The sequence below is a fragment of the Ambystoma mexicanum genome, chromosome 3q (genome assembly GCF_040938575.1).
Source record: "Ambystoma mexicanum isolate Mex_15411 chromosome 3q, UKY_AmexF1_1, whole genome shotgun sequence".
NCBI lineage: Eukaryota > Metazoa > Chordata > Amphibia > Caudata > Ambystomatidae > Ambystoma > Ambystoma mexicanum.
In genome coordinates, this window is record NC_090926.1 from 646,145,136 (window position 1) to 646,163,915 (window position 18,780).

The following is an 18,780-nucleotide window of genomic DNA, read 5'->3' on the forward strand; positions in this document are numbered from 1 at the left end:
TCGTGAGGGGTTTACATACCAGTGAAATAATAATGTATAACTGTTTTCTTTCAGGAGCACACACCTGAAGGATTTAGCAGCTCTGGTCCATACATTATACCACGAGAGATCGCCGATAGGGGTAGTCATCTCCTCCTCCCAGCGCAACATGTAAGCGTGTGGGGGCTTAAAGCGACAGGCATTAAGGATAAGATGCAATGCAGAAACTCTACGAGGAGGGGATCCCCTATGAACAAGTCTTCAAATGGCATAGTATACCTTTTGACACCCTGGAAGACCTTAGCGCTGGAGATTCAGTGACGCAGTTGAATATAGGTGTACTTATCAATATTCCGTACTAAGAAGTGCTGTTTACATTTGTCAAAGGTCAGGGATTCTTCGGATTCAAAAAGCTGCCCTAAGCGTTCCAAACCCCCTTCAACCCATCTTCTGAACCGAGTTGGCGGTCAGCCTGGCGGAAATTCTGGGTTGCTCCAAACATGAGTAAGGGGCGAGGGGAATGTAGTCCCTCGATACTTATGGGCTGCTTTGTCCCCATATTCCATCAAGACCCTATTCGATGGGAAGATGTCAGCCTCTTGAAAGCTTGATTTAAGATAATGTTCCTAATGTTAAGGGCTAGAGAGTTCCAGTTGTAGGAAGCAGAGGGTGAAGAAGCCGAAGCGGGAGGCAGCGCACGGTGGGCAGGGAAGGTGGACAGGCAGCTGACAGGACAAACTGAGTCTGAGATCGCTTGGGGCGATGTGGGTGTTGGTCAGGTTGAGAGGTGTGCGACTAATTCATAAATGGATTTGAAAACCGAGGAATTTAAAGGAGAAACTGTGTTGCATGAAGATCCAACGTGCTTGAAGGCAGTGGGCGCAGAGAGGTTAGGAGCGAGGGATGCAGAATAGGGAATGTGAGTTGCAAAGTCACAGAGCTGGTAAGTAGATGACTTAATTCTTTGAAGAGGTGAGTAATAGGCACTGGAGAACCATCCAGTGTAAGATGGATATACAGGAGGATGGGTCCGGAGTGACGGCTGGGAAAGAGGATCATTTGTGTTGTCATTGAATAAGTGGAAGGACAAATCAAAGAAAGAGATTAGTTTACCGGGCAGATGAGGTGTCGACTGCAAAGGGAAGAGGACCAATAACAGGCTTGTGGTGAATCCCCACATGGAGTGGGAAGTTGTTGGGGTGGCATAATCGGTCCATTTAGTTAAGTTGTAGATGTCAAGAGTAGGGGAGGAAAGACGTCATCCAGAATTTCAAAGGCAGTCGAAAGGTCAAGGTGGAAGAGAAATGAGGAAGGTTTACAGTGGTGAGTAAGTTTGAGGCATGCGTGTTCTGTTTTTGTGGAGTGCCTATTGTTAAACCAAGATTGGAGGGATCCCTCAACAATCCACTGTTCTCCAGTTAGGTACTATTATTGTTAAACTCAACATGTATTATTTTTGCAAAGTGAGGGATGAGCGAGGCAGGCAGACAGATTGGGGTTGACTTTTATTTAGAATAATTAGCACAGAAACCAGGGCAGTCCCAGAGGGTAGTAAGAGAGGATGAGCAGATGAGGTAGAACCAGTCAATTCTATGAACGATTAACAACTTTGTTGTTTGTTCTGTGGAATGGTAATTTCACCAAATTTCTGTTGGCCGATGTTTGCTACTTTTTAAACCACAAACAGCAGAGGAAACCCCTGCACTCCCCTCCTTTTAGCCCCCCCCCCTTTCTCATGTGGCACAAAATAAATTCAGTAAAATTGCCATTCGGCAAATGTGGGTAATACCGGAAAACAGTTTAGAGTGGTTGATCCTTGATTATCTCTTGCGCAAAAGGGTCCACAGAATAAGCTGACAGGCCCTAGGATGGGTACCAGTTTTGCTGCTTATTTCGGAGATTGTAGAGGTTGTGTGGGTCTCTCCAAAAATGCTATCGATATAGTGATCTGAAGTAAATAAATTAATTCTGCCATGCGTCCATATCTTATTTGGTTTAGGACAAATGTCCTGCATTCTCCTGCCACCTGTGCGATCTATGACGTTGCCATCCATCAATTCAGATTTCCAATCATCAGCGTCAATTGGTCCGTTGTTCACCTTACTTGGAATTGTTAAAGCTTACAATGATTTTCCTTCAACAATTGGATAGAGAAAATTATGTAACTGGAGAGAACTGTGCCAGGTTGTCCTTTTTGAAATGGAGCTACGAGTCATCTCTTAGGAACCTGTAATTTTCTTTGGAACAATAATGAGGGGCATCTTTTTTTATCCAGGATTTCAGTTACCACTGATGGAGAATTTTTCCAGCTTGCCCCTCAAGAGGGGGTAGGTCCACCCTCAGGACCCCGCAGCAAGAAGTAAGACTCAGGAGACTGATAGGTAAATCAAAGGTTTCGTATTGGCAAATACAATACAGCAATACATAGAAAATACGCAAACGATGCATGAGACAGGCTGTCTGTACTCACCTGTCTCACTTGAAACACAACCTCTACCAACACCGCAATCTGCCTTGGCTGTCACTCTCCCGAGATACACGGAAATTCAAACACTATTGGATTCTCAAATCGTGAAAAGCCATCGCGACAGAAATCTCCCTGACGACTTGAGAATCCTTACATCGAAGGACATGAACTTCCAAGAGACAGCGGGCTCAAATGCCCCAACCACTACAACTGCTCCTATCTTGCTTCCTGCGAAACTGGTAGTGGAAGAGGCCGTCCGCAACCTGATGGGACAGATGTACACTAGCCCGAATGAGCGTAATGAACATAGGCTGACATGTGCATCTAATACATCACAACGCCCTCTCACAATAGTTAATAAGCAATTCTTAACTTTGGAACAAAAACGTTTAACTATTCTAGAGAACGACAAAAGATGGCGAGCCGAGGCCAAGGAACAAGACACACCTACCAGTGACAAACTCACTGGAACCCAAGACGGCAGACATGATGAGGACAAACAAATCGACGGGATCAAAAAATTTATCTGGTGATAGAAAGCATGCAGCACTCTAAAGCGAAGCTGATATTGAATCGCAGAAATGTATTCAAACTATTGCATCGGAATCCCAAACTTAGATACATGACATCAGATGACATCAGAATCGTACAATTAATGGGCAAAAGGCATACAGACCTGGTGATGCTACACTTAAGGTCACCATTAATGGGGAATGCTGTAGTGGAATCCGACGAGGACTTCTCTACAATGAGGTTTGAGATCCAGAAGCATGTGATGGAACAGGAGAGGCTGGACACATACATGAGGTCAGAAGAAAACAAATACACGCAACAGTATTATTCGAAGGGGCCTACAAAAATAACAAAAGAAGAATGGAAGAACAAATAAAAAAAGTCCCCAAATTAAAAAACAATTCAAATACACAACAGAAGCACCAGCTGATCAAGTAAGAAAGACCGAAAATAAAGGAAACCCAGACACAGTCTATCAAGATTGTGCCTGCATTGCGTAGGCACTGGCCCCAGAGAGAGCGGCATAGAGCCAGAAAATCTGTACCTAGCAGGGACTTTTGGAATTCCCAGGGCTTCTTCCATCTATTTATTGATTGAACTCTAAACCTAGAGAAATTTGACTTCCTATGCCTCCAGGTAACCTGGCTGAGGCAAACTACATGCTGTGACAGATACAAATGCTACCTAAACCCTGCGCAGAAAGGGCCTACCGCAAGGCCATTTGTCTTGCCTCCTTACCCTTATTAGAACTGGTGCGGGATTGCAGGTGAAAGAAATACAGAAAGTTAACTTATTCACCCAGATACTAGCAATAGAAAGGCACTTCAAGAACCATAATGATCCACAAAGGTTAACAATATGCAATCTATATCACAGCACTAACACGTGCAAATTCCAAAAATGTTTCAACACGATAATGGAGAAGATCAACACCAAGATGATAACCCATCAAAACCTACAAATAATATGTGGAGACTTTAACCCAAAATTAATTGATGATCAAGGATCCTTACTGAACCAGCAAGTGACAGACAGAAAGGCGCATCGATGCATGGAAGCATGCAACCTACATCTACATAATGGTCAGACTAAAGGAGACATACCCGCCCAGAGTACCTGGGCCCGCAGCACTTCGACAGGATACCTGGACTACATGTTTGCATCTGAAAACCAGCTGAGAACAATAGAAACCTTACATTTTATATGCCAACAAGTGACCATAGCCACCTGGAACTAACCTGCTCAAACAAGGTCGACTGGAACAAACAAAAACACCCGTGACTGGAAGCAAATAAACACAACCAATACAGTTGAGACAACATATGGATGAAATCGAGTAAGACTGAAGGAAACCGATGTAAGAAAAATAACCAAAACATTCAGCAAGCTCGATGAAACTATTGACGCTTTGCCTGAATATGCATGGTTACTCACAGGCTTCAAGGACACAACAAGGAAGCACGAAAAACCTTCATTTGCACCGTTCCATATATACGACAAGTTGTTGGTAGAAGCGGAGAAAAGGCTTTGATCTGACATAAGAAAAATTCGACACAGCCAAGACACAGACATGGCAACTGCCCTGAAAACCAGGAAACAAAAGTATAGGAACTGGCTCATAACGACCAAAGCACAAAGAGCCCAACATGATGCAGAAACCATAATGAGAAATATCACCAAAACCAACACTAGATAAATATGGAAACTCCTCAACAACAATGGAAGACTGCAACCGAGCCTTCTCAGCTGCAATGTTGACAAAGAAAGTTGGATAGCCCACTTTTCCAATCTCTATTTAGCACTCCCTCAAGAAACTCTATGGACAACAAACCAAAGCATGTATAAATTGACCTTTAACTGGGATAGGGATGACATTGAGAAAATGATTAGCTCACTAAAACCGTCGCATGCGCCCCTGACCAATCGTATCCTAAGAGTCTTCACCATTTTGCTGAGAAATATCAGAGTCAAAAACGATCCCGAAATTGTGGACAAAGGCAATCATTGTTACGATTTCCAAGAAAGGAGTTCATGAAAACCCCAAGCACTATCTGTCAAGGAGTCCCCCCCTTCTCCCCCCCCTTCTCACCGGAGTTCGATCATTGTGGGATTTCTTGATCGATGCCTTCTTGCGTACTGCTCGAGTCTTGAATAAGGCTGCACGAGTCTCTTCCGACTCCAGCGTGCGTTCAAGTACCGGGAAGCAGGAGTCCAAGAATCCAGGAAATAACAGGGTGCGCAACTAGCACACAAGTCCAGGAATCAAGAAAGGAAGGAAAGGGACTAGGGTTTCAATCCAGGAGTCGACAGTAGGTACTGGTGTAGGATGAAGGAGAACAGAGGGTAGAACTGATGGATGGAACCCTTGGCTACAATAAAAGGGGCTGGTTTTAATTGCTGAATGGTCAGAATTGTTGTAGGCAAATTCAGCCACGGGTATCAGGAGCGACCAGTCATCCTGAACCTTGGTGGCGAAACATCGAAGATACTGTTCCAGGGTCTGATTAGCACGTTCTGTGGCCCCGTTGGTCTTGGGATGATAACCAGATGAGAGGGCGCGTTGGATTCCCAAAATGCGACAGAGATGTTTCCAGAATTGAGAGACGTACTGAGGTCCTCGATCAGATATGATCTTGGAAGGGAGTTCATGTAAACTAAATATGTGTTCCAAGAAGATTCCAGCAAGTTCGGACGAGGATGGTAACTTACACAGAGGTGTAAAATGAGCCATATGAGTGAACAGATCTATGGTAACCATGATGGTCGTGTACTCTCGGGAAGGTGGTAATTCCACAATGAAGTCAGTTGCAATGAATTCCCATGGCCTCGTTGGCAGCGATGGTTGCATTACAAGACCCGCTGGTCTCTTGTTATCATGTTTGTTTTGACTGCAGACAGCACAAGTTTTGATGTACTGCTGTACGTCGGTCTTCATTCCAGGCCACCAAAACTGTCTTTGTATAAGACGGAGGGTGTTGGTTATGCCACAATGTCCGGAGTGAAGGGTATCATGACAGAGGTTTATCATTCTTTGTTGTAATTTCTGTGTAGGAATGTCCAGTGCATTGTCCTTGAATAAGTATCCTTCCTTAAGTCGTAGGTTCCATGGATTCTTCCTTGAAATATCCTTCCAGAGGTCAGAGGATTGGGTTTGCACTCGAATTTCTTCCAGGAGGTTGACTGCTTGAGCTACAAAGATCGTGTGGGGAAACATCTTAGGATAGGCCTTGTCTTCAGTAGTTACATAGTCAGGACGTCGAGATAAGGCATCAGCAATCATGTTTTGTGATCCGGGAACATGAGTGATTTGGGATTGGTATTGGGCAAAGAAGTAGGCCCAACGCGCCTGACGACTGTTCCTGCACTCCAATGATTGTAGAATTTGAAGATTCTGATGGTCCGTGCGGACCTAAACTGGATATCTAGCACCCAGAAGTAGATGTCGCCATTCAGTGAAGGCCTGGCGGATGGCTAACAGTTCCTTTTGCAGGACGGAATAGTGTGTCTCACTGGGAGTCAGGGTTCGTGAAAGGTAAGCAATGCAGTGTTCCAGTTTATCCTCAAGTTCCTGTTTCAAGACCGCTCCTATGGCGTAGTTAGAGGCATCCTTTTCCGCTAGGAATGGTCGATTTATGTCTGGTTGGGCCAGGATGGGGGCTTGCGTGAACTGTCTTCAATCGTTGGAATGCTTTGTCTTGCGGTGTAGACCAGATAAAGGGAGTGTCTTTCTTCAAGAGAGCAACAATCGGCTGGACGATCTCGGAAAAGGAAGAAATGAACTTCCGGTAGAAGTTGGCAAGCCCCAGGAGGTGGGAGCAGGCCATGCCAGTATGGCCTTTACCTTTTGAAGGGTCCATACCAATTCCTTCTGGGCTAAGGATGAATCCCAGGTAGTGAACAGAAGTAACGTGAAACAAGTATTTTTCGGGTTTGGCTAAAAGTTTGTGTTCACGGAGTCGTTGCAGTAGTGCCTTTACATGCTCTTCATGCTTTAGAGGATCCTTGGAATAGATCAATATGTCATCCAGATAGACAATGACAAAAAGGAATAACATGTCAGAAAACACCCTGTCCATAAATCGTTGAAAAACCGCGGGGGCATTAGCTAGTCCAAAGGGCATGACTAGATATTCATAGTGCCCAAAGGGTGTTCTAAAGGCTGTTTTCCATTTGTCTCCTTCCCGGACACAGATCAAATGATGGGCAGCCCAGAGATCCAACTTTGTGAAGACTACGGCGCCTCTCACAGCTTCCAGGATATCCGAGATCAGGGGTAGTGGGTACCGATCTTTGAGGGTGCATTGATTTAGGCCACGATAGTCGAGACAAGGTCTGAGTTCCTTAGTGTCCTTCTTGGGAACAAAGAACAATGAAGCACCCGCTGGAGATTTTGAAGGTCTTATGGTGCCGTTTTCAAGGTTGGTATCCAGGTATTCTCTGAGGGCCTTTTTCTCAGGTTCGGAAAGAATGAACATTCTGCCAAAAGGAATCACTGCTGAGGGATCTGTATATATGGCACAGTCTTCAGGTCTGTGAGGGGGTAAGGCCTGGACTATGGCAGTTGAAAATACATCAGCATATCCCTGATAGGCCTCTGGGACTTGTATGATATTAGAAACCATGTGTCATGACCACTGCTTCTAAGGAGTCAGGAGCAGCCCAACGCCCTTGGAAGCAGGCTCACAACATTCATTGCAGGCGCCAGCAAGTCCCTTTAGGGACCTTTTGGGCCTTGTCCTGGCACCGGTGGTGCCAGGCTCATTGTGGGGACTGGTCCCGGCACAAGAAGCGCCGGGCTCATAGCAAATACAGAAGTGCTTGGGTGGACCTACCTGCAGCAGACCATGCTGCTTCCTTACCGACAAGATGATGTCTTCATCCTCTTCTGGCAGGAACTACTTTTCCTCTGGGTGGGGCTGGCACCACTCCCTAGGACTGGAACTCTTCTGGAAACTGGAACTCTTTTTCTTACCTGGGCGAGGCTGTGGAAGAAGACGCCTAAGCACTCCTGTGCACTATTTAAACCACACCCGATTGGTGCAACGTGCTTCGCGTTATTCTGCATCAGCAGCAGGACGCTCACCGTGTCAGCTCCAGGGAATCTTCCATTCCGGCTCCTGTGAACGCGAAATCTCCGGATTTACCTGATGAGAATCCAATCTTCAGTCTTCAGCAGCATCTGCAAAACAACAAAAACACAGATTAGCAAAGTCAAGGTCAGCGCTTCAATTTACCCGATCCACCGGAGTGTTAAAGGTATTTGCCGCATTCTTTCTCCGCCATCGAGCCCTGCAAAGACAAAAGAACATTGGTTAGTAACGTTCTGTTTCTGAACGGCTTACCTGTACGACGTACGCTCCAAAGTCAGCTCGCACCGCACTCCGCCACCTGCAAGGCAAAAGAGAGACATTAAGGTGCGTTTAAAGGCCTAGAACAGACTTTCTACTTACGTGCCTTCATATGCTCCATCATCTTGTTCACTCTTCGGCACAAACCTGGGCATCATCTCCGGCGCCTTCATCATTCTCCATCTGAAAGGAAAAGACATTGAGGTGCGCATTAAAGTACTGTGGCATTCATTCTACTTACGTGCCTCCACGAACTTTGGCATTCTTTCGCCATCATTTCTTCTCAGTGAACCATGTAGAAAAGGGACGTTAAAAGAGAACATTAAGGACTTTGATATATGCAAAATACGCTTGTGCAATTAACGGCGGCATCGCTCTCTACTTACCCTCTGCAATCAAGAGGCTGATCCCAAATCCAGTGAAGTAACTGGACCCAGAGCCCCTGCACAAGACGCAGGATGGAGAGCCCGGCATTCACCTATTTAAGGTGAGCACAGTTAGCAACCGAGTACCACGGGAGGAGAGAGTGTGGGGGTAGAGACTTCATCCAACCTTCCAGCTACTAATCCCCTGATTTTTCCACTTGTAGACATCTCACCCTCCAAGTCAAGCTTTCGGTGAGAAGGGGGCCAAACCAGGGAGCCAAACGAACCCTACGCCTAACATTGAAGACGGTTTCACCGCCCAGCCAAGACCCGCGCCTCCGAGGGAACCAGGTGAGCGTTACACCATGAGTGGTGTTTTCAGGTCTCTTGGTGGTTCTTTAAGGGGTGTCGAGGAGGGATCCAGGATTAGACAGTGGGACATACAAAACTCGGAGCCTAGGAATAGTGATCCTGCTGTCCAATTGATATACGGATTGTGCTTCTGTAACCAGGGCATACCCAATACCATGGGGTAATGGGCTGACTTAGTGATGTCGAATGTAATCCGCTCTTGGTGATGGTTTATGGAAAGTTGGATCTCTTTTGTCTGCAGGCTTATGGGTCCTGAAGAGAGGGGTCTTCCGTCGATTGCTTCCACCGACTGCATGGTGCTTCGTGTCTCGTACGGAATATGATGACTAACAGCCCAGTCTTGATCAGTGAAAATTCCCATAGCCCGCAGTCCACCAAGGCCAGAATGGGATAGGTCTTATTCTTGGAGGGCGACAGGAAGGCTTGTAGAATCACCAAATTGTTTTGTCCAGGGGAGTTCAAGGATGGAATTGATGTGGAGCAAACATCTCTCTCCCGAAGCTCTGCTCCATCTAGGATCGGGAGTTGGCGTTTCCCGAACGCCGAGGAGGGGACAGAGGACACTCCCTAAGCAGGTGTTTGTCTGAGGCACAATACATGCACAACCCCGTATGAATCCTTCTCATTCTTTCTTGCGGGGATATAGGTCCACGGAAGGCTCCTATCTGCATGGGTTCTGGTTCAGAGATTGAGCCTTGGTTAGTGTCTGCCTTGGTGGTACGTTCAAAGGACGGCTTCGGAGGATTAGCTTTGGATTTCTTCTTCTCTGCCTTTCTTTCCTGGATACGAAAATCTATTTGCATGGCAAGGTCCATTAGTGCCTGAAATGAGTTTGGGCGAGCCACTCTGGCCAACTCATCCTTAATCTCCTCATTCAGTCCTCTCCTGAAAAGGGTAAAGCTCGCCTCCGGGGACCAATCAGCTTCCTTGACTAACTGCTTGAATCGGGTAACGTAGGTGAGCATATCCTGGGATCCTTGCTGAAAGTCTAACAGGCGTTCCTGGGCATTATAGACCTGTTCCGGACGTCCAAAACATGTTCTTAAGGGCCTGTATGAAGCCATCATAGTCATCTAGAAGAACGTCGCCGGAATTAACGAGGGGCGTAGCCCAGGTTAAGGCGTTTCCCGAAAAGTGAGAAATTATGAAGCCCACTTTAGCCCTGGGAGTTGAAAAGTAGTAGGGCTTAAAAGTAAAGTGAACCAAACATGAATCCAGGAATCCTCGAAGGGTTTTTGGTGAGCCATCATATTTGTCCACTATATCGCCCAGCAATACACTTTCTTTTGTGGCAGAATCGCGGGATAGAACTAGTTGTTTGAGAGCAGTGTTTTCCGCCTTTAGATTCTGCACCTCGGTTGATGGCTCTTGCATGCCACGCATCAGGTCCTGGACGCCCGATTATATGTCCATATCGAGTTCGGTCGGGTGGGGTCTCAAACTGTCAAGGAGTTCCCCCCCCCTTCTCACCTGAGTTCGATCTTTGCGGGATTTCTTGATCGATGCCTTTTTGCGTACTGCTCGAGTCTTGAATAAGGCTGCACAAGTCTCTTCCGGCTCCAGTGTGCGTTCAAGTACCTGGACGCAGGAATCCAGGAAATAACAGGGTGCGCAACTAGCACACGAGTCCAGGAATCAAGAAAAGAAGGAAAGGGACTAGAATTGGGTTAGAGTGGAAGAAGCAAGGGAAACAATACCGCGAGCTACGGAGCACACGTCTGGTCGCTACTTCACAATAGCATTGAGACGCGCGGGGCCGCGGGGGCGTGGCATATTTATGGAACGTACTACGTACGCAATGAAGGCTGGTGCGAGGCATGTCACGTGATACGGCCATGTAGGAAGAAACAATGAATGCAAGCCCCGCCGTGACAAGGACCAGGAAGTCCAGAAGGGGCGCGTTCTGTGGGTCATGACACTATCGGCCAATAATACTACTTGATGCCAGGAGCAAGATCTTTGCCACTGTTCTCCTACGAGAACTGAATGCATTCCCTAAGGGAACTGGCTGGCTAGATCCACGACAAAAGGGGGTTGTCAAAGGAGTCGGCACAACCCTAAATCTCTTTATATTGAACCTACTCAAGCTACGGACGATACAAAAAAGAACCAAATATTTCCTTGCTTTTATTGACTTCGAGCAAGCCTTTGATATCGTGGACAGAAGCAAGCTTTGGAAGAAACTAAACGAATGGCAGTGCCCGCAAGATCGACTAAAAGCAATCATGGCATTATACTCCGACACCACCATACAAGTGAGATTGAACAGCCAGGAAGAGACCACCCCTAAAATTCCAATCTATAGAGGACTAAAACAAGAATTCCCTTTTTCGTCCATGCTATTCAATCTTTACCTATCAGATTTTCAAGATTCTCAGAAATCGGTAACAGCCTTCTCTCCCAAATTGGGCAACCAACTAATTCCTTGGATCCCATACGCAGATGATATGGTTATCCTAGATCAGACACAGAATGGGCTACAGCGCATATTGGATGCCTTTGTCAAATACACGGCTACAAACAACCTGAGAATAGGCTACTAACAACCTGAGAATAAACATAAAGAAAACCTGCATATTGATATTGGGAACAAAACTGGGCAATAAAAGGTCAAAAAAGTCCTTCTGTTGGCACATAGCGGGACAACTGCTTATGCAAGTTAACTCCATCACCTATGTAGGCATTCTGCTCAACTGCAACATCAACGAAAAGGAGTGGTATGAAATCTTGCGCACTACAACCAAAAATCCAATTGACCAGCCCAAAGCCATCTTATATCGATATGGGAAGTACACCCTATCCCCAGTTCTTACCTTCTACAAACAAACGATGGTACCTGTACTGACATATGGAGCTGAAATACTATTGAGCATGACCTGGAAAACATGGCCCATTCTGGAAGGGACTGTTTTGGAAACTGGCATTACGTCTACCCAAGAGCCGGGCCTACAATCAATTGAATCTCAAATCCTATGGAAATCCTTATCGCTTGTCAGGAAATGCATAGCAACAGACTACTCTCCTCCGTTTGAAATCCTAGGAACTGCAAAAAACGAAACGGGGGAAGAATTGCTAGACCAGCAGAAGGAAAAAACGATGAGGTGGCTCAAAAAAATAGCATTGTTAGTGAATCCTACCATGGTTCAAAGGAAAATAAAGGAGCACGATTGGATACGAACACCGGATGAAAAGGCTGCTGGCCGACTGAACATCCCTAGACCTTAGAGAGGAGAGACATGAACAACACTCTGAAATATCTGATCACATTTCCTTCGAGACACTACCGGGACATGTTCCTAAGATTTAGTCTTAATGTGCTCCCACAGGTGAAATTCTATACATCTGGAAGGTAAATCCTACAGAGAACATAAAATGCAGATTCGGTCAAAAAGACTGTGCAGTGGAATTGTCACAACATCTCATGATTGACTGCCCAGCATTTAGAAACTTGAGTACCACGTTCTTGGGGAAACATGTGGACCAATCCAAAACGTTATCAGCAGAGGACTGGTGGGACATTATTGAGAGTTGCTCTAACGTTAGTCTAGCGCTGGCAGCAATGACATTTTTGGAAAAAGTACTGGATCAGACAAAGATGATGACATAAGAGATGTTATCCATTGTACAAATTTAAAAGGTTTAAATAAGTCATAATTAAAAATAAAACAATACAGCAATTGCAATTGAGAGAGAGCGAGAATGACAAGTGAGTGGATTAGTTGCCAAACGGCGCGCTCTACCCCCTAATGATTCCATGACGTGTGTAGACATTTTGTAATAGCAGAAAGCAGCTGCTTGTTCTGAAGCCTTCCGGTTCCATGCAGAGTACAGTATGTTGAAATAACAGTAAGCAGCTTTGGCGTCAACAACTCTTACATTCCTTATAAGGTGATATTGTGCACTGCTATAGAAAGGCTCTGGGGGATGGTCACTTGATGTGTCTTGCAAGGTGACACTGGGTGTGAGCCTCGCAGGGCAAAGGAGGAGAGCGGACAATACGGAAGAGCCGGGTGCAGCAGGAGGCTTTAGGCTGAGACAAAGTGGAGCGAGTAAGGCCTTATGTATCTGGCAAGTCCTAATGTATATGTTCAGGCCTAATGTGTATGTCCAGACCCTAAATGTATAAGTTTCACTACTGAAATGTATAGCAGCAGGGCAATCCTGCCACATCCAAACACCTTTTTGGTCATCCCTGAAGCAGGGCAAAACCACAGGGCTCCTTGTATTGAATATATTCTTCAGTTTCTTCGAATTACATCAGACTCATTTCCAATTTACCCGCTCTCCCAGTGTAAGCCAATACCAGTCTTACGAAGATATTTAAGGCACTCTTTATATTGTTAGAAACGCATTTTGAGTCAAGTAACCTGGACTCTTGCTTTCAAGTCAAGTTCAAAGACACACTCAAGATGCCTCCATTACTGACCTTTTGTCTATTTGCATTCTTAATGGAGTGCTTAATTTAAAGTAATTTATATCACTGGCCCTGCAAGTCTGGATCCATTATCAACAGGGCCTTGTCTTAAATTGTACTTCTGTTTCACTCTGATGCTTAATATATTTGTTGCACTTCAAATGTGAAGACAGAAACAAGTGAGAAGAAATTACTCATCATCTGACTGCTCTTCTTCCTGCAGCATCCACTGTACTTGCGTGTCTTGATAACTGTAAGCTTTTGGAAAGTAATCACACAATTCTCCGTAAACTTGGGGTGAAACTTGTTCAACGTATTGGGCTGACTTTTCTGAAAACCAAAGTGGCAAAGTGGAGGTAAGCACACAAAGAGCAATTGTTATTCATTTGTCTGTTAAATTGCCATTTGGATCCATTTCATTATCAACAGGTTTAATTGATTATATGCCTATGTCCGGTCTCCTTTCCTTAAATACTTGTGTTCTGTGATCCACTGTGGGGACGGGCCCGGCGCATGACGCTAAGCAGCCTTTATTAATAGAAACCATGAATTCAAAGCATTGCAAAGCGTGCATGTGCGTCGATGGCCAGAACACATTATCCGATCACAACCGCCAGTCCTTTTCTCTGCACAGAATGGTCAGGAAGATCAGCGAGTAGATGCATGGCTCTTAGAAATTCATTTTCATTTTATTTTTCCTCCTTAGTTAAGACACAAAATTGTGTATGAGCAGGTTTATAGAGACTGTGATCGGCACACCTCATGCTCCCAATATTTAGAGCCCAATCATGCCTGAGTTGATTGTGCTATGTGATGCTTTTTGCAGCAGAGCACTCCCCTATGTTCTGAAGCGATGAGAGAAGCTGTTCCATCATCAACCACCAAAAGAATCCAGAAGATTCATCAACTCAAGAGAGGTTATCGGTTGTTTTTGTTTCACAGGCACCCAGTGAAAAGAATTGTGACCAGTGATTCACTGGACTTTGAGGTATTCTCAAAGCCCTACACCATGCTGAGAGTTACCAGTTTACTTCTGAAGGTCCTGTTAGCCCAGTCAGACCAGAGAATGGGAGAAATTCTGAGGTGCTGCTTTAATGGCATGTCAATGGCTTTTGCGTGAAGCTCTCTGATTAATATACTCTGTCATAAATCCCTTAGTTTCTCAAGGGTCAGTCTCAGTTTTTACACAGGTCGAAGACTGAGCACAAGTGGCGGCTAATGGATGTTACTAACTTTCCAACCTGCATCACAACCGTGTCATAGCAAGGGAACCATCAAAAGATTTTGAAACATGCCACTGCACACATCATCCTTTGTCGGATACTTAAACACCTTCAACACAGGAGTTGATAAGAGCGAGGTAGAATCTGCCTAAAATAAGGCTCCTTCAGATCTTCACAAACATAAAAGGGCAAGACTCAGTAGACAACTTTGTTGAACTCCACACCCTTACAATCTACTTCAAGCACATTCTTGTGTGGTTCGTCATCTATCCCAAAAGAGGTTACAACAGTCAGACTTTGAAAGAAGGGCCTCGTACCTAAGCAACTGCTGGCATACCTTCCAGGACCATGCCGATGATAGCCCTGTATCACACTACACTAGATGGTCATCTGAGAGTGTTTCTATTGGTGCCAGTGCCCAAGGTCATGGGTTTATGTCTACACCATACTGCACACTGTACAGTCTACCACAGTCCATCGTGATCTATCCGAGTCTGTCCTTTCTTTGCTCACTCGTGTATTCAATCCTCTCAAATACGAGATTACTTACTTTCTAAAAAAAACTCTTTTCTGCACAAGTTCAGGCAGAGCCTGACATTGACTCCCATGAGATTTTTTTAAAGAAGTTGATTGCATAAGTGGTTCTTCCGGCAGTGCCTTCTCTTGTGGGGTCTCACTCTGTCTCCTCCTTTGCTCTCAGTGCCTCCACTCTTTCTGTCCTTTCTGCCCCAATTTATGATGATCAACCTGTGCTGTCTCCATTATTGTCTGTGTGCAAGCCAAATACTCCTCTTTCCACTCTACCTTTTCTGAGGTTACCTTTCAAATAGAAGTGGACACTACAGCGTCTGAGCCTTTACCACACACAATAGGTTTTCCAGGCGTGCATGCTGAGGGTAATTCAATGTCTGGATCTGTAAAAGGACACCAGAGCTGGAACCCATTGACAGTTTTCTTCACAGCAGTACTGCTCGCAAAGCAGGGGAGAATCGGCTGTCTCCTGCAGATTGATATGCTGAAGGAGGCGCTTATAAGTTACTATAAACCTTACATTATATCATTTGTAGATGGCCGTTAAGAGTGACATCCTTGGTTAGGCAGCAGAACCTCCACCATTTAGTTTTGTCTATGGTTGTTGCAGTGTCCCTCTCCCATTTTCCCCTTACAGTGTCACATTGTACCCCTGTGTCCTCTATCAGCCAATATAACCTTGAAATAAATCCTCTTGGGTCCTCTCCTAGCACTATAGTCTCTATGGGTATCTAGACTTTCCATCGAAAATCTATTCATTTAGGTAATTTCCATCTAATTTTATTCATTGAAAATACGTTCCATCGAAATGCATTTTCATTGAATAAAATTTGATGGATATTCGATGGATTTTTTTAAATTTAAGAAGTAGGATTAGGGTTAGTGTAAGGGGTAGGGAAAGGTTTAGGGTTAGTGTAAGGGGTAGTGCAGGGGTTAGAATTAGGGTTAGTGTAAGGGGTTAGATTTAGGGTTAGGGTTAATGTAAGGGGTAGGGCAGGGGTTAGAATTAGGGTTAGGGTTGGGAGGGGTGCCTGGGGGTTGGGGAGGGTCCCCCCCGGGGTGCCTGGGGGTTGGGGAGGGACCCCCCTAAACAAAATAATAATGAAACGTTACATGAAGCTGGCCAGTGCCAAAATACTTTGAAAAATTCAGCACTGGACAGCTCCATGTAACGTTTTAATCTGAAAAATAAATGCATCGAAATGCTATCTTTTTTAGATTTAAAAGTACATATCCATTGAAACTTGTCCATTCCTATATTCGATGGACAAGTTTCGATGGATATGTACCTTTACATGTTAAAACATTTTGGTGGATTTACATTCGATATATTTCCAGCGATGGATTTGCTTTTTGATGCATTTCCAACAATGGAAAGACCATAAACTGTCTCAATGCAATCGGAGGGATCTGGTTCCTTGGGAAACGAAGGCCAACTATTCCGGGCCACTGCACGCATTCTGAAATATTGCAGCATTTTAACTGGGCTATCTCCCAGTTTTACCTTGTATTGCTCTACAGTTACAAAAGAGCCCTCTGGGTATACATCCCCAACTTCATTTCCTTTCCTGGATCCCATGAGTTTTGGATATCTCTATCGTACGTTGGGGGACAGGGGGGATGGTCAGTGCCATATGGGAATTATACTGCTGTATGGGGAGGGTATAGCCAAGCACTTAAATATACGGTGCCACGTATTTACTAGTACGTACAGGGTCAAAGGTGAATGTATACATATAGTGATCATTCAATATGACCGATCTAAGGTCTGTCGGTGCCGCTCCATAGTGCTCTAGAGCTTGGTGTTGTGAATTGGGGCCCAGTTTATACCAGTATCCTACGTAGTGAGCCTGTGCAACCAGATAGTGCAGTTCGAAATCCGGAGCGGCTAATCCACCAGGTCATATAGTTTAGTTAATGTATCCCAACTTATCCGGGCCGGCCCACCTTCCCATAAAAATGTTGTCGCCAATGAACGAAGTTTTTCAAAGTATTTACGCCCCGGCCATATAGGGATTGTATTGAGAAGGTATAACAATTTGGGCACACCAACCATCTTAAGCAGTGATATTCTACCGTAGAGGGTAATTGGGAGTTTAGTCCATACATTTAATTTCGCGGCAAGTGTGTTGAGGTATGCCTTGTGGTTCTTTTCGTATAGCAGTTTTTGTGTTCTTGCTATCGTGACCCCGAGGTATTTTAGGCTTGTTAGAGCCCACTTGAATCCGCAAAAGTCCTCCGGCTGAGTAGTGATATCCGTTAGTGGGAATAGTACTGACTTTGTGGTATTGATTTTATACCCCGAGTGGTGTGTGAATTTGGCTACATATAGCAAGGCATCTTCCGTTCCTGCGATGTGTATTCCTCTATGCCCGTGTCTGTCTATCATCTGCGCCAGGGGTTCAATTGTTAGTGCAACCAGGAGGGGTGAGAACGGGCAGCCCTGTCGTGTTCCCCTGGCAAGTGGAATTGCTTCTGATGTGAGCCCCATTAGTATGTACTTTCGCCGTCTGGTTGGTATAGAGTAGTCCCACGTATCTGTTGAACCGACCCCCCGAGCCCGAACCGCCTAAGCACACCGAATATGAAGTTCCAGGAAACAGAGTTGAAGGCTTTTTCAGCGTCGAGCGAGGCCGCCGGTGCTGATGCATTGGGGTCTATCTGTGAGATAATCCCGAAATAGTCGCCTCAGATTAAAGGCCGTGGACCTGCCCGGGATAAAACCTGATTGATCGGGATGTACCATTAAGGGCATGTATGCAAGGAGCCTGTTTGCGAGCCTGTGTTGATGACCCTGCTTGTCACCAGAGAAGTCTGCTGTTGGTGTACCTACCTTCCGTGCACCGCCTGTGCACACGAGGTAGGATGAATGCAAGAATTTACGATCCAAAAGAAAGCTGCTTTGTGAAAGTTTATTGAAAAAAAATAATAATCGAGGGGGCGGGGGGACAGAAACAACACGAAACTGTTATGCTCACCGGTTTATAGTGACATTTTCGAACGCCATATTTTCGAAATGCCATTTTGTCGACATAAAATTGCCAAAATCTTTTTTCAAATGTTTTTTTTTAAATTTTATTTTTTAAATGGGGGGGGGTTCCGCCCAAACCCCTGTGTTTTTTTTATTGACACTTTTGTTTTTTACTAACGAAACAAAAATAAAACATCTAAAATAAAAAAACATTAAAAAAAATTGCCATTTTTTTTCTCGACAAAATGGCATTTCGAAAATGTTTTTGAAAGATTTACCGGATACCACGCTCTCCTGGTCTCTGCAGAGGCGTTGGGGCACGATTGCAGCCCTCCCGGGGGTGAGGTTGCTTGGATCCGACTTCGGCCTCTGCGCTTATGTGGTGACTGGTGGTAATAGGTGATGCTGCTTGGGACTGCTCCTGCGTGGAGAATAGGGGGCATGAGTATGCCAGCTTGTGCGCCTGATCCTCCTTCCAGGCTCCTTCTCCCAAACCGTGGTACCTCTGGCATGTGCTGGTCCTGGAAAGCTCACCTGTTGATTAGTTTTGGTGAGCACTCCGTCCTGCTGTTTCTGACAGGGGCGCTTGTATGATCT

General features: G+C 45.2%; 1 protein-coding gene across 4 annotated transcripts in view; it reads left to right on the forward strand.

Annotated features, from left to right (window-relative positions):
* Positions 1-18,780, forward strand: part of TBCD (tubulin folding cofactor D) — a 2,839,019-nt gene that overhangs the window by 702,509 nt on the left and 2,117,730 nt on the right. For all 4 annotated transcript variants that reach the window (XM_069654539.1, XM_069654542.1, XM_069654540.1 and 1 more), the window contains exon 11: positions 13,682-13,814. In XM_069654539.1, coding sequence (XP_069510640.1) covers positions 13,682-13,814 — 133 coding nt within the window. The remainder of the gene's footprint in view (positions 1-13,681; positions 13,815-18,780) is intronic.